The sequence below is a fragment of the Musa acuminata genome, chromosome BXJ2-9 (assembly GCF_036884655.1).
Source record: "Musa acuminata AAA Group cultivar baxijiao chromosome BXJ2-9, Cavendish_Baxijiao_AAA, whole genome shotgun sequence".
Lineage (NCBI taxonomy): Eukaryota > Viridiplantae > Streptophyta > Magnoliopsida > Zingiberales > Musaceae > Musa > Musa acuminata.
Window position 1 is genome coordinate 43,154,480 of NC_088346.1, and position 23,891 is coordinate 43,178,370.

At 40.7% G+C, this 23,891-nt stretch overlaps 1 protein-coding gene across 2 annotated transcripts in view; it reads right to left on the reverse strand.

The window, feature by feature from the left end:
- Positions 1-1,089: 1,089 nt before the first annotated feature.
- LOC135623492 (transcription initiation factor TFIID subunit 5-like) overlaps positions 1,090-23,891 on the reverse strand; it is a 28,325-nt gene continuing 5,523 nt past the window's right edge. The window contains exons 6-19 of one of the 2 annotated variants that reach the window (XM_065126519.1): positions 22,936-23,023; positions 22,685-22,794; positions 22,079-22,177; positions 19,437-19,588; positions 18,307-18,417; positions 18,123-18,192; positions 18,004-18,043; positions 6,771-6,935; positions 6,595-6,671; positions 3,515-3,631; positions 1,898-2,163; positions 1,615-1,707; positions 1,460-1,535; positions 1,090-1,376 (exon numbers count right to left, since the gene is read on the reverse strand). In XM_065126519.1, the coding sequence (XP_064982591.1) occupies positions 1,323-1,376; positions 1,460-1,535; positions 1,615-1,707; positions 1,898-2,163; positions 3,515-3,631; positions 6,595-6,671; positions 6,771-6,935; positions 18,004-18,043; positions 18,123-18,192; positions 18,307-18,417; positions 19,437-19,588; positions 22,079-22,177; positions 22,685-22,794; positions 22,936-23,023 (1,518 nt within the window). In that variant the 3' untranslated portion in view covers positions 1,090-1,322. Of the gene's footprint in view, positions 1,377-1,459; positions 1,536-1,614; positions 1,708-1,897; positions 2,164-3,514; positions 3,632-6,594; positions 6,729-6,770; positions 6,936-18,003; positions 18,044-18,122; positions 18,193-18,306; positions 18,418-19,436; positions 19,589-22,078; positions 22,178-22,684; positions 22,795-22,935; positions 23,024-23,891 lie in introns of both variants that reach the window. The other variant, XM_065126520.1, reaches the window with a different exon arrangement.

A 23,891-nucleotide genomic window follows, 5' to 3' on the forward strand; every position in this document is an offset into this window, starting at 1 on the left:
AAAGACGTAGATAAAATTCACTATACGATATACTACGATATACTGTCAAAATCTTTCTCCACTAAGAACTAAGCTAACTGATATCTCGAAACAACTATTTCTTATTTTTCAAAAATATTTATTTTTATAAAATATCATATTAGATCGGTCGAATGTTATTTCAAAATCACTCGATTCAGTGGCATGATCAATTTTTACTTTTATTTATTATTTATAAAAGAAAAAAAGTACGTAAAACATTATAATTTAATTATTTCGATTGAATTTGTTATTGTTTGATTGAATAGTGACCAAATCGAATATATCAGTATCAAGAAAATGAAACACTATATATCCAAAAAATACAAAATAGAATTAAAAAAAAAAACAACAAATTGAGCATAGCTGAGTCGTATTTAGATTGATTCATGTTGACGGAAGGCTATAAAACAAAACACAAACAGTCTCTTCACTAAATGAAACGGTGCAGAATCATAATCAACCAGACATAGTTTCGGTTGATCTGATAGCTCCCCCTCCTCGCACAAGGAATTGGATATTTATGCTCTGCTACGCAACGTAACTACTATCAGTCCTTCGTCCCCTGATCTCCATCAATGGATTGTTTATCTATTACACGTCAAAACAACTAAATGGCAGAAAACGTGGATTGTTCATAAAACGATTTGACATTTTGAAGGGGTGTATGACCAAGTGGGTTTAGAAGACGTTTCTCTTTAGATGAAAGAAGAACGCAGAACTAAAGCAAGAAGATGAGAGAACAGTATGAGCCTGCAGCGAGAAAACCTGGATCCGTGGGGAAGAGGGGCGGGCGGATGATCATGCCCTGCGTCGAGCGTGGTGAACAAGAAATTGAACGTCAGAAAAATGATAATCCCAATCTCATAATGTTTTTTCACCTGATGATAGTGTATCCAACTCAGTTTGAATCCTCATCCTACAATTTTCTTATGTTTGGTGACGCAAATCGGGATTTCTAATCCCTAAACAACAAATTTAAATATCTTAGGTAGCATGGCTGATCTCGATAATAAATCTTGGAACCAAATCCTAACTTCGTTACTAATCCCTTGCGCAAACATTTACTAATTAGTGCAGCAAAGCCAAGTTAGTTCATTCATCAACAGGTAAAATTAGCACTCTAGAATGGAACATATTTCTGATACATGCTAATATAAATACTCAGAACCTAGAGTTTCATAAATAGCAGCCCTTTTACCAACTAAGATGGTTTAAGGGCATTGATTAGGAGTCATGGTAAGATGTCCCGTGCATGTTTGCGCACCTGCAGCCGTGTCATCGGGAGCTGAGAACAGCAATCGTCATGAGCATTTTGACAGTGCTCCAGCGGCAAACAGAAGATTCCTTCTAGAGAACTGCAAGCACCACCATCATCATCATAGATCATATAATCATTTGAGAGCAAAAAAAAGGGGAACAAAACATGAGTTTTCCCTACCTGTAATGTATAAACAGGAGTAGATTTGGTAGGGAGAGCTTTTAACAGCCGCAAACGGTTTGAGCTGCTAGATTTGCTGTACAGAAAATCACAAAGTTTTCGTTTTCTCGAGTAAGCACATCATTGGAGAGCTTTCAAGACGAAATCCAACTTACCTCTCCATCCTTGATGCCCTCGTGCTGTTCGTGACATCCCATAATTTTATGGTGCAGTCAGCAGACCCAGAAGCAAGTAGTGTCCCTTCACAACTGCAGGAAAAGAAATATTAGCGATAACTAACGCCTACATTCTACCGTCAACAGTGTATGTGTTCAGTTTATGACTAAGAGTTGCACAATTTTGAGATGCACAAGATACTATAATATCAAAATGTATAAATAATTTCCAATGTCTGCTTGAGTTTTATCCATAATCCAGGAATATGGAAGAATTATTTACCTGAAAGCAAGTGTCCAAACACAAGAGCTGTGTCCTACTAATGGTGAAACACAACGACCACTTGAGAGATCCCACATCATTATTGTACCATCTTCATCACCAGAAGCCATATAACGCCCATCAGGAGACATTGCCAATGACAATATCATACTCCTGTGACCAATGAAAATGCGTACACACTCCCCACTTTGTACATCCCATAATCTGACTGTTTTGTCGCTCGAACCAGTTGCAATATAATTACAATTTGCATGCCATTGAACACACTGAGGGATGCACATAAACACAGGAACTAAGGCAGTTTCACAAGGAAATACATAAAAGAAACATAAGAATTATAATTAAAGAACACTAAACGGACAGATTCAGTTCCAGCAAGCAAGCCGAGGAAGCACACATGGACACATAGCAGAGCAATTTCACAAGGAAACACCAAAAGAAACAAAAAATAATCTCAAGATAAGCAACTGCCAGAATACACATAGAGATATATGTCACTAAATGCATGAATTATCCCAAGATATCGACAGTTTAACAAGAATTGAATTGCATCAACAACAGGTCTTACATTTGACCATCAAGTTCATGTAGGCATAAAAATATACCAACATACTTGGACCCCTATGTGTGTCAATGTTTTATATGCATATGCCTCACATAGAAAAGACAAAAGAAATGACATTTTATGAACACAATGTTCATCAGTTGCACTGTTTGCAAGCTAATTTTACCTATTGATGTCAAGGTAAAAAGAAATTTTAATTTACCATGCTGGCCATGACCCAAGTAACTTATATTTAGAAAATTACGGGACGGTATCAATATCCACAGTATTCCCATGAACTACAAAATTTTGGAGCTGGGAGATCTCCAGGAATTATAGTTGTATCACATCCTAAATTCAAGCATTTTATCACTTAATTAAACAAAGTAGAGTCTTGATCAAGACAAACTTCCAACATAAAGTGATAACAAATAAAGCATAACAGTTGGCAAAAGCATGAAACGAAGACAAGAAGGAGCTAAGATGGATGCACCAGCAATATTAGCAGTAAGATAAAACCAATACTTGTTCACTGGCACAGTAAACCAAATGCAGAGAAAAGCGTAAAGAACCATCAATACTATTCTTGAAAGAACAAGTGAGAGACATGAGATGATGTCTACAGGAATCATAGAGAAGAAAAAGCAAAAACATGTACAGCATAAAATATTTGTAAGAACCGTATGCTAAGCGACATCCCATTTATGAATACCAAGATTGGAAGGCAAATCTTATTTGTTACATGGCTAACCTACAGGCATGTAATATTTACGCCCCAAAACCCACTCGATCTTACCTACTACTTATAAGAAACATAAATTTATGGTTATATAAACATAGAGAAGAAAAATTGTGAATCTTTCCATCAGTTACACAATTCACATCTCTATATCACAGGATACTTATAACCTTCGTTTTATTTTATTTTTATTTTTTTTGAGCCAAAGACAAGCATAGCATGTAAAACATGCACCTTGAATCATTTGCGTGTAAAGAAACAAAAAGACATTACAAAACTAAGGCACTTATAGCGTGAACCAGACAGACATTATTGTAGGTCTGTTCATACTTACATCAACATCAGAAAGATGTCCAGCCATTATCCTTAGGGGTTGGATTCTCTCCATTGACCAAATTCTAGCTGTCCGATCATGTGAAGAACTAGCAAAATAATGGCCAACAGGACTGAACTGCACCACAAAAAAAGATCAGCATGACCAGATGTCAAAGTAAAGAAACTAAATAGCTCAGATAATGCAAGTGAAGGAAAAAAAGAGCCTCAATAACTCAGAATCTAAAAATGTAGGCTTAAATAGAAAAGCAAACGAATCTCAAAGATTTAGAAACTACATAATTTCTTAGAAAAAAATTCGAAGAGAGCTATAAAAGACACACAGAAAAACTGATACTGGTACATATTTGCATCAAATACTGTTGATAAACTAAATACGCCCAACTTAAAGAACTACTCAATAAAAATAATGATTAGTGAATTCAAAGTATTCAACAAAAATCAACAGTAAACAAGCTTATACCTAACATGCAAATGTAAGGAATACAGAAGAAAATATTCTCACAGTTCTGTATTGCTCAATCTAGAACTAGGTTCATTATTCTGATGGCAATCATGCCCTGTTGCTGATTTTGGGCCCAAAATCAGCAACAGGTGATCCATGTGACACTTCAACAGGTGATGCATGACACCTGAGACACTTCAGACCCTCTTCATGTGGTGACACTAAGTCCAACCAATCCCATGCAGTCACGCCTAATAGTCTTAGTTACACAGGTGATCCATCTTTTTTGAAGGGATCAAACAATACACCAGAAATTTGATACACTCACTATCTTGTTTGAAAAACCTTTAGATTTTATGTTCAACACAGTCAAACTTGTATTTTAGCTCATCTCTTAAGCATCATGAAATTATCAAAATTGAAAAAGCGCATTAGAGAAACTTATCTAATCAAATCCATGACTAGTACACTGGCTCAATCCTATAGAAATGACTGTCTCTCGCCAACATTAGTCATTAGAAAATTTGTCAGAAGATGGTAGATCAAATTGACCCTTTTCTCTTGCAACCTTTCCGCATTCATCTTTACTCAGGCAAATTTTAGCTAACATAGATTACCAGCACACCTTTGAACGTAAACCATGCATATATTTATCTATATAGAGCAGGTAAATAAATGTTTTTGTTCACTAAATGGTGAAAATAATTCTATCCATTTCCAAAAACTTAAAACAATAACAAGTGCAGTTCGGTCAAACCTGGAGCTAGCCATATCAATTCTTTCTTGCCACCAATCTTAGTTGAAATCAAGCTTTTAAATACTAACTCAATATCAGTTTTGTTAATTGGTCAAACTAGCATGTCATTAATATGCTGGGCACTCTACCAACCTGCATTGTCCTATATCAGCAAAAGAAAAATGAAACAAAGGTTATAACAAAACCGATTGTTCCAACCAAAATGGTTTAATAGCAGCCCTTGGTCAGACCACTAAATAGTCAAAACCATACTATGATATTTGAGACCTTTGAGAGCAATATCGTTAATTAATCCAATATTTAATGTTTCAATCAAAGTTTTCTTAGGTCTTCATACAAAGGTTTCAAATGTCAATTTGGTACCAGAGGGTGTATCAACATGGTACAATGCCATGCTGACCAGTACATGTCTGGCCAGGTGAGAGGAAGGGCGAGGGGGTTTGGGGTTTAAGTACTGGCAGAAGGAGTTGGCGGATCCGTATTAGTAGAAGGAGGTCCTGACCTCAAGGAGGAAGCAACAGCAATGAGATGAGATGGGGGAGATCTTCATTGGTAGGAGGTAAGAGGTAGCGACTTCGAGGATGAGGTAGAGGATTAGTAGAAGGTGACAGCAACGAGATGGTGAGGAAGAGGCTGCAGCAATACAGTGCAAAGGATGAAAAGGTTGACGGTGAAACAGCTGTCTTATTTTTATAAAAACAACAATCTTATTTTTATAAGAACAAATAAAAGGTTGTGGGGGGAGAGAGAGTGAGCGAGAGAGAGAGAGAGAGAGAGAGAGAGAGAGGAAAGGAAAAAAACAGCTGTCTTATTTTTATAAAAACAAATTAAAAAAATATCTAGAACTGGTACCTATTGCTCATTACGACTTGGTACAGGTGAGCTTACTGCCTGGTAAACCTAGTACGGTGAGCTTATGGAACATGAAGTTCCATTTTGAACCAGACTGGGAGAAATTGCTCAGTCCATGTACCAGTCAGCCCCTGATCTACATCTAGGTTGGCCATTAAACCAGGAAATACCGATTTGTATGGACCAGTGTGGCTGAAACTTTAAACTTGGCTACCAACTCTACAGATATGTATTAGCTCATTCCTCACCAAACTAAAATAATTTAAAGTATCTTTTTGATGTATAGTTTTCCCCTTCTTTGCCCTCAGTAGGTGAAATCTAACTATATGGGATAAGTAAACCTTGCTTTAGGCATCATGAAATCACAACAAACAAGTCTGAAATTCATGCTCGTGAAGATAAAAGCAACAGGTTGTGCGTCTAACTATATATAAAATGTAAATCCTGCAACAGCTACAAAATTGACTACAATGTTGATACTGTTTTCACTAACTAAAGTACAAAGCAGACCATGCCTCTCTGAAACTCACAAATTGCGAAGCCACAAGTAGACCAAGCTTCTCTCTAACACAGCCAATCCAAGATGTAAGCTCTTTGGGCCACTTGGTTTGTAATAGATCATCCTCATAAATTATGAAATTATGAAATTATGAAATTATAAATCATTTTTATCTAGCAAATATGCCTACAGTCATCCAGAGAAACTTCTTAGCACTAATAGTAGCATAGATCAGGTATAAAAAAAATCCATTCAGTCTCTGGTTAATCCCAAAGACAGCATTTAACCCAAAATTCACATGCAAATCTCAGTTGAAGATACACTGAAAATGGTCTACACATCATTGATAAAATTATCACAAACTTGCAGGTCATTTTTGTTGCAAAATTTAGAGGAGACAGCATTCAGAATTCAAATGAGCAACAGATTCAGCTTTTGTAATTGAATATTAAAATTAATCAAAACTTTTGTAAATAACTGATTTTGTATTTTACATGGAACATAAAAGAAAATGGTAGCTTTTCTTACTTGAACATCCCACACGGGATAATTATGACCTTTGTAGCAGACAAGATTGGTATTGAGCTTGGTGCTCCATAATCGGACTGAAGCAAGACATAGTGCAATATTGAGTATGTGTAGGATGAATAGGACCTGATAAACTAGCAAATAATATGCAGTTCAGCCTAAGATAAAAGTCTTACTTGTTGAGTCTGATGATGATGACAATAGAAATTCCCCGAAAGGACTAAATGTGGCTGAATAAACAGGTCCAGAGTGACCATGAAACAAGGTATAGGGTTTTTTGCCCTCCTCAGTTGCGGGCAAATTCTCATTTTTTGCAGATTCTTTTTCTCCATGCAAACTAGCTGAAGATTGTTTTAGTAAAATAAAATCCATCAAATTTGAGGTAGCTAATTTGTGGCAAATTCTATATAAGATTACAAGATGTTTTTTTCTAGGACAAATCAAACACCCAAAAATGGTGTAATGATAAAAAAAATGAAAAATCCTATCTTTGTTTCAATATTAAATCTTGATAATGGGACCACAACTAGTCGTCTGAAACAAAACAACCTAGAAAACAGAATTACATGTTGCATGGTCAATTCACATAAAGATAAATGATAAGAAAAGCTCATGTCTAAGAAGCACAGACATGGACACGGCAACATGTCAGTTTTTTAAAAAATTAGGATACAAATACGACGAGGACATGCATATTTTAACTATATATATATATATATATATACTAGTTTTATAATATTTATATTTAAAATTTATAATACATTTGGTGTTTTTTTAATAAATTCCTAGTATAAATCCATGTAACTTACTTCTGTTATAAATTTTATACATGACTTATTACTAATACGAGACAGTAACATATTTTATCATCAATATAGTTATTAATATAGTTATGGGACATTGTAATCAGGGAATATAAAAGGTCATCAAATCCTTAAAAAATACTAAAAAGAAATACAAAGCCTTGAGAAGGCCTTACGCAATCGAGGTCATGGGTTTATTGTTTGCATACAAGTGAGGCGATACATCGACAATAGGAATGCTGATGGAAACCCATGAGCAAGGCTGCCAAGGCTACGACCGCACGGGGTCACTCGATGGGTGCTGATGAAGTCGACAACAGCACAACCATGTGGGTGCTAGTGAAGTCATCGATGAGGGTGGCTGAGGGTACAACCACGCTGTCACGGACAAACTTCTAAACAAGGTGTTTGATGTAATGCTTATGTATGTCCATGTCTTTTGGCATGTTCATGCCTTGTACAGCATGTAAAGGGGCGGCCGAAGGCATAATAGTCCCATTTTAGTTGGGTTGGTAGCCTCTTTAGGTTTGTAAATAAAGGTTGGGTCATGTGGACACGTGCGAGAGATTTTCGGTCTGTAATGGACCATTTTACCCTTTGTTGTGCCACTGTTCAGAGCTTGTAAAGTCTGTTTGTAATTTGCATTGTCTATGAAGTGTTTTTCGGAGATGTTTGCTTGTGGATCCCGATTGAGGCGTTCTCTCTAACCCGTTCTCTCTTTTGGTGGTCCTAAGGGACAATAGGAGGCTTCGGGAAGGCTGACCTTTGCGGACGGACACGCAAGGGTGCCGCACGACTTAGGCAAAACCAGCTAAGTCCATAACAGATGGTATCAGAGCGGGACAAGCACTCATAGAAACACTTAGAATGCAAACGTGGGGGACCTAGCGGGGCTGCGTTGAGGGCAGTCAGCACACGCGCGACCGTTTGGGGGAAAACGGGCATGGAGATGTAGGGAAAAGGAGTCGCTCAGAGGAACGGGCATCCGAGATTGGCATTCAGAGGAATGGCCAACCCTTCGCACAAGAGGCACCACGAGAACAGGCAAGCTTGGAAGAATGTGGAGCGCACAAAGGTTGGGATGGCTGAGTTTGAGCTACGGCTCAACGTTGACAACTATACTTGATGGTGCTCAAGGCAAGCGAGGCGCTTAGTAAAGGATGAGACCATCCAAGGTAGAATGAGTTGCTCAATGACCAAAAGAGTTATGCAAGGCTTACAGAGGTGAGGGGAATTGCTAACTCGAAGAATTTGGTACTCATGCATGGGCTTGTATGCGGACGATGGAATGTTCGCGGCCATCCCAAGGCGACCGAAACTCAGCGCCATGGAGCATTGAAACTTTCTCTTCGGCATGTGAAGGATACGTCCGTAGGAGGCTGAAGTGTGCAACGAGTTCAGCATGTTGCTAAGCCTTGAGGGGTGCAGCGGGGGCTGTATTGACGGGGAGTCGCAATCTAGCAAGTGCGTTTGCAGGAGGCAGAACAATGCACAGTTTGTTCAACAGATCGGAGTAGTCCAAGGGGATAGTGGTCTCCGAAACGAAGAGAGATGTTGCTCCAACGGGATAGTTATCCAGGAGGGATAAGTCCCGGCTCTCCAGAGGGAGAATCATGTGGGATGGACCTCACATGTTGAGGAGGAGTACCTCAACAAACAACAACTCCATGAAGCTCGATGGACTGAGCAAACGGCGAGAAGTCGTCGCATGATCTCGCTTGAGAGAATGCATTGGTGGATGCATTGCGAGATCAAGTGGGGGAGCGACCCGAAGCAACTTAAATGAAGGCACACTTGGAGTCGATATGGAGATCGGACTCAAGGGAGGGCTGACCCGTGGAATGGTGGGCGCGAGGGCCACCATCGACTCAATGCAAAAACGAGGAGCGGAGCAACTTGGGTGTAACTTGGCGAAGTACCCAAACCGCATTAAGGGAGCCAGCATAGAAGTTGGAACATGGAGCAGAGGCACAATGCTTTCCTTAGACAGAGGTCAAGGACATGAACTCTTGCAGAGGCAAGAGTAGGATCATGTTGTTCCATGGGTCCTTCATTCTAACGGAGCGGACTCATCTTGCATGGTGCCAAAGACGAAGGGAGCTTCTGGGCACATGCACCTTATCTCGGAAGAGCATTTGATGGAGGAACTAAGGTGACTCAATTTGCGGAGGCGAAGTTGGGTTCAGAATACCTTAGCACGGGGCAAGAGGACGTAGAGGCGGGTACTCTTGAAGAATATGCCAGAGTGTTGTCATTCAAGTTGCCATGAAGGAAGCAGTGCGCAACGGAGATTGTGCTGGTAGGGGCAGAGGCCCAGAATCCAGACAATGGTGCACAAATTACAGTGAAGTCGGTGGACTTCAGGAGCTACTAGGCGACGGACTGTCCTAGAGCGGTGCTTCATCTAGGTGTGACCCAAGAGTGGGTGGATGAAGGTCGATTGTCAAAGGAGCGAACAAAATCGAAGGTGGAGGAGACCCTGCGTTGTATTGGCAGAGGCCACACATGGAGGGTTCACAATTCGAGTTTATTCCACAAGGATCAGAATGCAATGGAGATGTCACCAGGAGGCGACATAGTGTAGCGGATCGTGGTGGAACAGTTCGTGGCAATGCGATACACATGACTTAGTCCCGGAAGGGACTAGATCATATGGAGGTATGATCGAGAGCTACTGGGAGCTCCACTTCGATGAACAACACGACGGCAAGAAGGGCTATGGGTTCAAGGAGTGAAGGCCATGGTACCGTAGAGGCGGGTCTTCCGTGCGTGCATCGAATTTTGCATCGGATGAAAACCTTGGTCATCAGCATATGGGGGCTGGGTTCCACCAAGGGAAAAGTTCGAATGCAAGTACCAGTGAGTCCCATGGGAGGGACTTGATCATGCAGAGGTATGATCGAAGTAGCTGGAGAGTTGGACTGCTCCAGAGCTCATATTCGCTTAAGGGAGCCCGGCAAGTCAGAGGACAAGGCCGAGTAAGCGAACGTTGCTATCAAGGAAGCTAAGGAGAACAGAATCGTTGCAAACCCTACAACGTGATGGCAGAGGCCATGCATGGGAGTTGCAGTCTGTCTTTCCATCGACCAAACGGACTGCTTGGAGAACACAGAGGTGTTGAAGCAGGGGGTCGAAAGGGGCGAGGAAGCGACGACGAGTCCAGAGGGACTTAGCTACCCAAAATCAAGCATCAGTTAGAATGGAGGTGGACTCAGAGGAGTGCCACGGAGACATATCTACTGATTGTGAAGAAAAGGGATGCAGATGCGAGGCGACGAATAGTAGGGCCATGGGCATGACAGCGCCATGGTACCGCAGAGGCGAGACTTCCGTGAAAGTCATTGATCCCTTGCTCTCATGGAGGAGAGCGCTTGGTCGTGAAAGGGGCCGAGGAGGTGGAGAATGCAGAGGCAATCTCCAAGTACCGAGACAAGGCTGAAGGGCAAAGGCCGAAGAACTTCGTAAGACCGGTGTCAATGTGCTTCTCATCAAGATAGCCGAAAGTGAAGGACTTCGGGTCATGCAAGAGTGCATAACCAAGGAACGAAGCAGGCAGTACGCGGTGCTATACCTTTGCTACTCAGAGGAGTAGGCGACAGGGTTGATGGAAAAGACGGTACAATCCCAAAGGCGACCAAACCTATGAGAGAACTACTCCAAGTTGGGGTGAAAACTTCCTGCATTCCAGAAGTTCAATGGCATTGAGAAGGTAAATCACAGTAGCTAACTCAACGCAAGGAGTGCAAACACTTCATGTACTTCAGAAGTGTGAGCAAAGAGCAGGCGAAGGCCAGTAACCAGCTCGATGCATGAAGTACAACCTCGAGGAGGCGGGCGAAGTCAAGTAACCTTTGCCTTCTCAACTCTTAAGAGAATGGGTGAAACCGAGTACCCCAATTCTCTTAACTATCCAGTAGAGGAGCTCTGCATATGTTCACAGACCCTTTGAAGATAATGGAAGACAATAGTTGTCAAATCCTCACCAACGGTGATCAGTGCTACTGAGAGTAGATTGTCCGCTTCATTTCCCAACGAAATGTCAATCGAAAGCGGAAGTGATGCGAACCTACTTGGATGTGACAACTAAGTGAAGGAAGAGTCAATGAGCAAATTTTGTGGCGGAAGGACCCAAAACTTCAGAAGTTTGCGAGACGATGCTAGTTAAAACTCCAACAAGCATCCACCCAATTAAGCAGCATGAGGAATTTGAGAGACTAGCGCAGTAAGGATGGTCTTTTCCTTCATTTGGGGGATCCGCAGGAATCAATAAGGATCAACACAACTCAGCCAACCCCACACCAGAGTCAGAGTCATTGGTGAGTTGAAGCAGCATGGCGGATCAAAGGTTTGACTACTCAAAAACAGCAGCGGAGAGCAGCAAGGAGCCAAGAGGCGCATTGTAGCTGGAGCAGAAGATTGAAGACTCAGCAAAGGCGAGGAGTTGCAGTGTCGACAAAGGCTTCAACGAGGACGTCGAAGGAATAAGTGGGGGAAAATGTCACGGACAAACTTCTAAACAAGGTGTTTGATGTAATACTTATGTATGTCCGTGTCTTTTGGCATGTTCATGCCTTGTACAGCATGTAAAGGGGCGGCCAAAGGCATAATAGTCCCATTTTAGTTGGGTTGGTGGCCTCTTTAGGCTTGTAAATAAAGGTTGGGTCATGTGGACACGTGCGAGAGATTTTCGGTCTGTAATGGACCATTTTACCCTTTGTTGTGCCACTGTTCAGAGCTTGTAAAGTCTGTTTGTAATTTGCATTGTCTATGAAGTGTTTTTCGGAGATGTTTGCTTGTGGATCCCGATTGAGGCGTTCTCTCTAACCCGTTCTCTCTTTTGGTGGTCCTAAGGGACAATGGGAGGCTTCGGGGAGGCTGACCTTTGCGGACGGACACGCAAGGGTGCCGCACGACTTAGGCAAAACCAGCTAAATCCGTGACAACACGGGTCGTGCAATGGGTGTTGGTGAAGTCGTCGATGGGGGTCAGATCGCCAACAGGTTGCCAACGACACGACCATACTATCACGGACACAGCTTTAAACAGGGTGTTTGATATAATGTTATGTATGTTCATGTCTTTCGGATTTATTATGCTTTGCACAACATATAGAGGGCTTGCAATATGCTTTGCAGCCCCATTTTAGTTAGCTTTTGAACCCAACAACATATACAATCATCACGCAGAGGCAAAAGTGCACAGAACAAGCCATTCATACAGTCATTTTGGAGGTTTTCTAGCTCCGCAGAATGGAGCGGACTGTCAACTAGCATAGGACCCAAAAGCTACCCGGGTGGCACATGACTGGATGGGCCTTTGGGGTAGTGTTCAGGGCTAGTTCATTGCCTTGTTCCACAGTAATGTCATGTGGACACTTGTGGGGACTTCTGATCACGGCAAACCACCTTAGGCCCTTTGTTACACGACCGTTCAAAGCTTACGAAATATATATTCATAATTTGTAGTGTCTATCAAGTATTTGCTAAAATGATTGCTCGTGGGTTCTTGAGTTAAATGTTTTCTCTAACCCGTCTTCTCCTTTGCAAGTCCTTAAGGTCTCTAACACGTCTCTCCTTTGTAAGTCCTTAAGGGACCATAAGAGGTTTCAGGGAGCCTGACCTTTTCCAGACGGACACGCAAGGGTATCACACGACTTAGGCAAAACCAGCTAAGCACGTGATAGATGGTATCAAAGCAGAATAAGCACACTTAGAAACACTTGGCAAGCAAACGTGAGAGACTTAGCGGGGTTGCATTGAGGGAAACCAACACGCACGACCATTTTAAGGGAAATGGGCATAGAGACGTATGGAAAAAAGTCTTTCAGTGGAGAAGGCATCCAAGATTGGCATTCAAAGGAATGGCCAACCTTTCAAGTGAGAGGCCCCATAAGAACAAGCGAGCTGAGAAGAACACATAGCGCACAAAGGTTGGGATGATTGAGTCGGAGTTATGGCTCGACATTGGCAACAAAACTTGATGATGTTCTAGACCAGCGGAGCGTTTGGCAAAGGATGAGACCGTGCAAGGAAAGATAGGTTGCTCGGTAACCGAAAGAGTTGTACAAAGCTCACAAAGATGAGGGAAATTGCTAACTCAAATAATTCAATACTCATGCAAAAGCTTGTATGGGAACTATGGATTATCCATGGCCATCCCAAGGTGATCAAAACTTGGCACCAGAGAGCATCAAAACTCTCTTCAGCATGGGAAGGATACGTCCATATGAGGCTGAAGTGTACAGTAAGTTCAACATGTAGCTCGGCCTTTAGGGGCACAGCAGGGGCGGTATTAACGAAGAGTTGTAATCTAGCAAGGGTGACGGATTGTTAGAGAGCTACAGTTTGTCCGCGTGTGACCCGAGAGCGGTGGACAAAGGTTAATTGCCAAAGGAGAGAACACATTCGAATGTGGCGAAGGCCCTGCGTCCATAGGAGGCTGAAGTGTACAGTAAGTTCAACATGTAGCTCGGCCTTTAAGGGCACAGCAGGGGCGGTATTAATGAAGAGTCATAATCTAGCAAGGGTGACGGATTGTTAGAGAGCTACGGTTTGTCCACGTGTGACCCAAGAGATACGTCCATAGGAGGCTGAAGTGTACAGTAAGTTCAACATGTAGCTCGACCTTTAGGGACACAGCAGGGGCAGTATTAACGAACAGTCGTAATCTAGCAAGGGTGACGGACTGTTAGAGAGCTACGGTTTGTCTGCGTGTGACCCGAGAGCGGTGGACAAAGGTCAATTGCCAAAGGAGAGAACACATTCGAAGGTGGCAAAGGCCTTGCGATATGCTAGCAAAGGCCCTACAATGCATTGGCGGAGGCCACGCGTGGAGAGATCACAGTCCGAGTTCATCCCACAAATATCAGAATTTAATAGAGATGTTAACAAAAGGCAACATGATGCAGCAAATCGTGATGGAACAGTTCGAGGAAATCAAACACATAAGAGAATTCTAGTCAGCGACTTGATCATACGAAGTTATGATCAAGAGCTACTGGGAGCTTCACTTCGATGAACAACACGATGGCAAGAAAGACTATGGATTTAAGGAGTGAATGTCATGATATTGCAAAGGCGAGTCTTCCTTGCGTGCATTGAATTTTGCACCAGATAAAAGCCTTGGTCATCAGTATATGGGGGCTATGTATTACCAAGGGGGATTCCGAGTGCAAGTACCAGTGAGTCCCACGGGGGGACTTGATTATAAAGAGGTATAATCAGAGCAGTTGGAGGGTTGGACTGCTCTAAAGCCCATATTCATTCAAGGGAGCCCGACAAGTTAGAGGACAAGGTCGAGTGAGCGAACGTTGCTACCAATGACACAAAGGAAAATAGAATCAAGCAAGCCCTACAACATGATGGCGGAGACCCTGCATGGAAGTTGCAACCTGTCTTTATATCGAATAAAAAGAACTGCTCAGAGAACACAGAAGTGTTAAAGCAGGTGGTCAAAAAGGGCGAGCAAGTGACGACGAGTCCAAAGGGACTTAGCTACCTAAAACCAAGCGTTGATTAAAATGGAGGTAGACTCGAAGAAGTGTTATAGTGCTGCAAAGGCAGATCTACCGATTGCAAAGGGACGCAGAGGACTATGGGCATGGCAACACCATGGTACCGTATAGGCAGGATTTCTGTAGACTCAACAATCCCCTACTCTCATGGAGAGATGGTGAATGGTCGTGAAATGGGCCAAAGAGGTGGAGAATGTAGAGGCAAACTCCAAGAATTGAGACAAGACCGAAAGGCAAAAGCTAAGTAACTTCATAAAATCGGTGTCGACGGGCTTCCCATTAAGATAGTCGAAAGTAAGGAACTTCGGATCAATGAAGGAGTGATCGACCAAGGAACAAAGTAGACAGTGCACGATGTTATACCCTTTCTACTTAGAGGAGTAGACAGCGAAAATGATGGAGAACACTGTACAATCCTAGAGGTGACCAAAACTATCAGAGACTTACTCTAAGTTAGGACGAAATTTTACTCTTTTCAAGCAAAACTTCTTGCATTCCAAAAATTCGATAGCAATGAGGCAGCGAATTTTAGTAGCTAACTCAACACAAGAAGTGCAAACACTTCGGGCGTTTCAGATTCAGAAGTGGGAGCAAAGACTAAGTAAAGGATAATAACCAACCTGATGCATGAAGCCCTCGAGAAGGTGGGCAAAGTCAAGTAACCTTTGCCTTATCCAATACAGGAGCTCTACACATATTCAAAGATCCTTCGGAGAAACTTAGTGGAAGACAATAGTTGTCAAATCCTCCCCAATGGTAATCGGTTCTACCAAGAGCAGATTGTCTATTTCATTTCCCCATAGAATGTCAATCGAAAACGAAAGTAATGTAAACCTACTTAGAGATGACAACTAAGCGAAAGATAAATCGATAAACAAACTTTACAAAGGAAAGACCTCAAAAACTTCAAATTCTACGAGGGGATGCTCGTTAAAGCTCCAACAAGCATCCACCCAGTTCAAGCGACGTGAGAAGTTTGAGAGACTAACACATAAAGAAGGTTTTTTCTTTCATCTAAGGGATTTGTAGGAACCAGCAAAGATCAACACAACTCGACTGACCCCACACCAAAGTCAGAGTCACTAGCAAGTTGAAGCAACGTTGGCGAATCAAAGCTCAACTACTCAGTAATAACGACGGAGAGCAATTGAAAGCCAAGAGACGCGTTGCAACTGTAGCAGAAGATTAAAAATTCAACAGAGGCAACAAGATGCAGCGTCCGCAAAGGCTTCGAAAAGGATGTCGAAGAAATAAATGAGGGAGAATGTCATGGACAAAGCTGTAAACAACGTGTTCGATGTAATGCTTATGTACGTTCGTGTCTTTTGATTTTGTTCGTGCTTTGCACATCATATAGAAGGCTTACAGTAGATTTGGCAACCTCATTTTGGCTGGCTTTTGTGACTGTTTCAATCTTGTAAACACAGGTTGTGCGCAGTCGTCACACAAAGGCAAAATTGCATAGAAACCAGGTAGTCATTTTAGGGAATTTCTAGCTCCGCAACATGGTGCGGAATGTCAACCAATACAGCACCCAGGTGCAGCAATGTCACGCAGCCACTTGTAAGGACTTTTGGCCACAACAGACCACCTTGGACCCTTTATCGTGCGATCATCCAAAGCTTGCAAAATCTAAGTTTGTAATTTGCATTTTCTATCAAGTGTTTGCTGAAATGGTTGCTTGTGGGATCTTGAGTTAAACGCTTCCTCTAAACTGTCTTCTCTTTTGCAAGTCCTTAAGGGATCATAAGAGGTTTCCGAGAGCCTGACCCTTTGCGGACGGACATGCAACGTTATCGCACGACTTAGGCAAAACCAGTTATGTTCATGATAGCAAGGGTCCTGGTGAAGTTTTTGACGGGTCACCAAGGCAATGGCCACGCGAGTTGTGCGATGGAAGTTGGTGAAGTCGTCGACGGGGTTTACATCATCAAGGGTGCAACCGCGGGTCACGTGCGGGTGCTGGTGAAGTAGCCGATAGGGGTGAGGTCGTCGATGGGTCATGGTGTATACGAAAGTGGCTTCATCCATCATGTGGACGACGAATGCAGGTGGGCTTGATTTCCCTCAATTTCATGCTTCCTCGCCATCATATGAAGCCCACACAACTCATCGTCGCACACAAGCATCATGCGAGGAATGGGAAGGGCACGAGAGAAGCGTCCGACACAAATACACCGTATCTCAAATAAAAAAGAATAAATAAATAAAAAGACATGTGACTGATCGTGTCAACGTCTATGTCTGGCATGGATACGTCCACCAAATTAATGTGTCTGTGTTTCCTAGGCTCATGTAATAAAGAATAGTAAAAGAATCACAAATACTAGGGCAACATTGTTGAGACACCACGAGGGCTTAGCCCCATCGCTTTACAAGTAATGATAGATTGACTAAGAAGGATAAAAGAAAAGACCGAAAATATGTGTTAGTGATGAGAGGTATGTGCAAGATTTACATGGTGCTTCATAAGCCCTACAAACTTGCCTAGAAACTATAACTGATACTAAAAATACATCTAAAAATTAGTTGCTATAAAACTCTGGTTACACACACTACAGTCATATCTCTTTATACCTAGGACAAATATTTCCTCCATTTGCAGCAACCAGAATTCTATGAAAATTCCATGTGTTGCGTTTTAAGTGTTTCTTCTTTGGTGCTTATCACATATTTGAATGTTTCTATGTCATTACATAGCATACATATTTGAAACATGTGCTTGTCAAGTAATTAGGAAACAAACTTTTTACGCAATGGAGCTGATAAATATGTGCTTCTTTTCCAGCAGTCATGGCCAATTATTGGATGCCAAGAGTTCTAACCTAATACATAACACGATCACCTAATATATTGGTAAGTAGTATCAGTTTTCCACCAGTAGCCTGGAGAAGTTAAGACAGTAATATTAAAAAAATAAGGGTCAGGCTAGGAAGACTTTGTTGCTTAAAATTGTTTGAGGCACACTTTTTTTAGCTCAAATCTTCCTAGCCTACCCAACAAAAAACACAGATTATCAATATTTAATACACTTATGAAATGAGTGTATTATCAATATGTAATCAATAAAAAAATGCAGGTAGTGATACTAACAGGTTTTTACAAATTGGCCAATCTTTGAAATGTCCCAGACCTGCCAAAAACCCGACAAGGTTCAATATGAGCAAGGAAATTACAAAAAATACACCACAAGCACTAAAAAGAAAGACAACCTTCAGGGATGAATCTGAAAATCCACCGGCAACTAATGAGCCATCTTGAGATATAGATGAACAATTTAACCTAGCAATAATTTGAAGGGGAAAAAGCAGGTCACAACAGATAAACCAATTATTATGGTACAGAAAAAAAGGTTGTGAAAAGATAGGATATGAGCCATAATTAGTTAACTGTTACCTGTTACAAGTGTTTACGAAGGTATAGAAGCTAATAGATGGCAGTGCCAAGCTATTTAATTGTACTCGACTGCGTAGGTCCTCCAGAATAGCTTGTTCAACTTCCACAAGCCTGAAATACTCAATAACTTACAACATTGTACAGCAAACAATAAATTCAGAATTGTTACATGCAGCTTCAGTCTAATGCATCCGTTTCTCAAATTAAAAACTTTGATGAATTAATCATAGTAATATGAATACTAAATCTGTTAAGGAACCTCGAAGCCCAGAATAACTAAAGTAATATGCCAAGATAGGACATTACAGCTTAAACCTAACCTTTAAACCCATAATATCTCTAACAAATTAAACCCATAAATTTAGCCTTTAGTTTAAAAAACAATTACCATCATTTAATGCAATTTGAGTCAATGTGCAATTAGAGGTGCTCATCTATTATCGCTGAATTGGTCATAGTTTAAATCAAGGTATGCAATACCGTACCGTACCGGTGTTTCGAGGTTGGCTTGGTATGGTACGGTACCAATGTACCAAGCGGTACATCCTGGTGTACCAAATAAATTTTTTTTTTTTTCATACTGTAGTACTGTAGTATCACTGCTACAGTATAGCACTGTAGCACTGAAAACTGCTATAATATAATACTATAGTACTGTAGCAGTACCGGACGGTCCACGTACTGGTATGCCGTCGGACTGATACATACCGCCCATACTGGACGGTACCATTCGGTACTGCATACCATGGTTTAAATAACCTGATGTATATGCAACATAACCATTGTCCCGAATATGCACGTTATGGTTGCATATTAGGATGTTCAGCAGTCGTAATTAACCTTGCTGAGCAGTTTGTTACAAAAACCTAATTCAGCTAATTGAGCAACATGATGAAGACAATGACATGCCTTATCAGATGGACTAAACATGTACAAACTTTCAGGTGAAACACATCTCACACTAACACCACACCTTTTCACCATCCAGTCTATGTGAGATGTGAAAAAAAACAGGAAACTCATCCTTATCTCTGAGAACATAAAGAACCATGAAAACACTACAATATAAGTAGAACAAGATGCATACAGAAAAAGAGGGAGAAAATGAGGTCAAAGAATCATGTTTATACGTTGTAGGAAGAGTTAGCTCTGGTTTCACACGTGGGGCCACGGACACTGCACTCGTCTCTGAGCGAACATTTTTCCCCACCATGTTGACGAGTTTGTCCTTTTTAACCATTTTGACAGGAATACCCTGCTTTCCTCCATCAAGTGGCCTCTTCTGAATTAACGAATTTACAGAAATCAGGACTAGCTCAGAAAACAATGAGTAAAAGAAATTACATGATCAAATGGAAAACTAAGACATGGAATAGGACAGTGAATTGTACTACTATCATGAAAACCAGAATTAGGATCAACAACCAAGTACCAATTAAACAAAACTCCACATTTACAAGTACCAATTAAACAAAACTCCACATTTGCAAGCTCAAAGGACCAATTTATTAGCAATAAGCAATGACAATCGATTGTTACATATAAAAAGCACCTTCACCAAAGCAAGGTAAACAAATCCAGTTTGATTAAGTCAGTTTTATCCACGACTTTGTTGATAAACAAACATTTTATAATGAAAACATAAATGGACCAGCTGTATTTCTCTACTAATAAAAGGACCAACCATTTCATCATAACTTTTTAAAAGTTGGGCTTAGACTAATTAGTCAAAATTTTAGAGTCTTCAGGCCATAGCACCGCAAGCTAAGGAACCCAAGACGTCAACAGGAAGGGGACCATGGATGAAAGTGAATGCCACAGCCCATTCCTTTAGTGCCGCTACAGATTCTCCATGGTCCATCAGCAAACAAGGAGAAAACTGATTATTTTATCCCTTCCAACTTTATTCAATGTTACACATCAGCATGCTTGTGAGTGTGATGGACTGTGGACAATGCACATACCAAGAACAGCACCATTCCTTGAGTCAACAGCTCCTTTAAACTTTTTTTTTCCTGTAATACATCAAGACTGCCTTGTATATGACAGTTAATAAATACTTCTATTTGGTACAAGCAATCATAAGTTTGAAAGATAGAAGATGCTTCCAAGTTCCAACATATTTATATCAGATTCAGTTTACTGATGATCACCGGAACCAGACCAGATTTCATTGTTATTCTTTATTCAATTAACAATCACCTGGTTGCATATCGTCCTGGCCAGCAACAACTTTTACCTTTATCAATAAAAATCTTACCCAAGACGATCTTAAAATTTCTACATGACCATTTATTTTTATCTTTTTTTTTTCTAGATGGCCAAGTAATTGCATATGTTTTGTTTAATGGACTGCCTGTTTACATCATATTTCCCATTTATTAATTTTAGATCACTCTTGAACGTTCTTTTGCTAAAACAACTACATAGTTGGTCTAAGAAATTATTGTTATTTCTTTGAACTTAGGTTTTTACAGGATTTTCTTTAGATTTTTCAGGTGAACAACCTAAATTCACTGTCAACGTTAAGGCAATCACCAAGGCACTTTGGGGTGTTTTGCTGCTTATGGATCACCTAGCCAACTTGATGACATTGCAAAAGGCAACACACTGCAAGTTATACTTCATATCCAAACATCTAATTGTGGAATGGGAAAGTGCACATGAAGCTCTGGCACAAATGGAACGGCCCGTGAATAGTATGCCCATAAATGCAAGAGTCTTTAAGACCACACACTCAATGACCATGCTTAGCAATGAATTAAGGGGGACTCTTCAGACCAGTTCAATGTGACTCAGTCAGTATTTACTGGCCCAACCACCATCTGGGACGGCAACCACTTCAAAAGGGTGATCCAGTCTGGTTTGTAAACTGCTGTTTTTTTTTCGTTTAAATGTGACAGAAATAGGGCTTGCAAGGAGCTCGCAAATCAAGTTTCTCCTTCCCACTGCCCATGCGCTCGATGCCTACAACCCTCATCTCCTATACACATCCTCCGTCCTCTACCTCTTCCTCATCCTTCTTCCTTCTCCTCCTCCCCCTACCCCCTCTCCCTCCCAAGCAGATTGGTATTGTGGAATGTTCTAAAATACCATATGCCAGTACATTGGAGTGGACCTGTACATCCGGCCATGGATTGGTACAATCCAGTATCTGAAATTGGATTCCTTGAACCTAGAAATCATTCAAAGGGTGAAAACCTCTATGTCTAACATTTACAATCAAAATATGTAGACACATAGCAAGAAATCTATATGACATCAACACACTCACACAAACAAACAAAACATGCAGACGAAGCATGTTCTTAGCTCCAGGCAAGCACATAGACAAAAATTAGACATGTAAAAAAGCCACAGGAACAGGTACACAGTACCATGCATGAAATCATTCACAATCAATCACAGATGTTGCTGCATATGATAAAAAAAATGCAAAATAAAGCAACAGACATTCCTCCACATGGCAATACTTGAAGACACACTAGCCATAAACTATAGTAGCACCAGAGCGTTCTCAAATTTTCACAAGGTGACAAGCCTATGGAAAGTTTTTAAATATATTGACGGATTGACCAATAAAACTAGAAAAGAAAATATAACATTGATCAATTAGCTTGGCTTACCAACAAAACATTATCCACATTTGACTGATTGAAGACTAGAGCCCTGACCATCGAGAAATTATACTACATATGTGTCTATACTCTAAATGATTTTGATCCAAACAAGGATAATAAAACAGAAATAAATTTTAAAGAAGAGTGCTTGCCTTGTTATCCTCAGGATTCACTTCTTTGTTTGCACTCTCAGCCTTCTCAGAATCTGAAACTGGCCTCTCCAAATGCTGTTCTAAAGAGTCCTCAAGCACCTGCAATTTACAACTTTAAAATTAAACAAGAATAAAATAGGTGAATCAAAGCAAAGCCCAGGATATATACACACACACATCTACATCCTCATCCACAAATTAGATAGGAACATCAATAGTTGCATACAAATTAAAAGCTTGGCTCTAGTCCTAGTTTAAATGAAAAAATGAATATGCTTTTAGCATGGCCCAGACCAAGACCGGCCGGTAAATACCGTCCGTGCCAAACAATACAGGTGATATTGCAATCCTTGGTTTCATATATACTTAAACTTCAAATAACAGATATCAGAAGGTTGAGAACATATATGAAATAATAACTGGTGAAATGTCATCCCAAGTGTCAAGCCACTGAAAAGTATAACAGGGAAGAGACATATATAACAACAACAGGGAAGATGTCCATCTGACATCAAATGACTCACAATATAAGAACAACTAATGCTTCATTTACTATTCATAAAAGGCACAGGAGCCAATTTGAGTATATTGGTTATTAGAACCTACCCCCCAGTGTATTTCTTTCTGATTTATCTGTCTAACCAGATCGTTATTTCTCCCTTCTATGGTCACAAAGTCTGCATCACCAGAACTCGAGGTTGGCTGTCCAGGAGAAACTGTCAAGATCATTAGTGCAAGTTATTCATTCAGGAACATGAAACAGAAACATGAATAAAGGTAAAAGAAAATTTATGATGCATGGTTTATACATACGACAGATAAAAGTTATGACAATCTGTAGATAATCAGCAAAATACCTTCAAAATCAATATGTTCATTGATTACCCCACGCATGGTAAAAGATTGTGTTTTCTGAAGGTACTGCAGAAGGAGGTCATACGAATACTACATGGACAAAGAAGATTCAAGTGTTACCATCAGGTAATTAAGACCCAAAATTGCAATTTCTACAGGCAGATATTTGCAAAGAAGGGGGGCAATGTGTAAAATACAAGAAAGATGACTTACAAAGAAAATGTTATAAAGGACATATTTAAGGCAATACACAAAAGCTAACCAGGTAATGAAAGCCTCTTGAACGCTTCACCACTAACTGCAAACTGACTAACATGATGATCAGTGACAGAACCAGTGGCCAGTAGTTTGGTGTTTAGCAAAGGACTGCAATTCTTCTTTCATTTTCAAGCTTTCAAAAATGATATGAAATGCTAGGTACCAGAATTATATGGTCTTATTCTGGTATGGAGAGCAACTACTGTTAGGCCTAACAGCTGCATACAGCCTTGTACAACAGAGGACAAAGTGTGCCAGCCAAATTGGAACTTCGTGAGCACTAATGACCTACGTACCTTCTGATTTCAGTGTAGATTTGAGCATTGTGGTTTGCAAACATTTATTGCACGTATATTCCTTATGCATTACTTGTGCACTTGTACCATTTACATGGACATTCATGAGCATATGATTTTTTTGCAGGTTACTCCCTCTTACCTAGCTTGAGGGGTACAAAATAGTCTCTTCCAATGTGGGATTAGCATTACATACATGCCACCCTCCATGACAAGTGGCAGGAACCTCATACACTTGGCTGTACTTCTCTTCATTGGCAATTTTCCTATTGGTAACTGATCAGAAACACATAAATAAAACAGACCTAGTGTCAACATGTGTCACGCTAATCATGTGGCTGTTACATGCTAACTCCCACAAATAATGCATCTATTGGTTTAGGCATGGAATTGTTCCCAACATC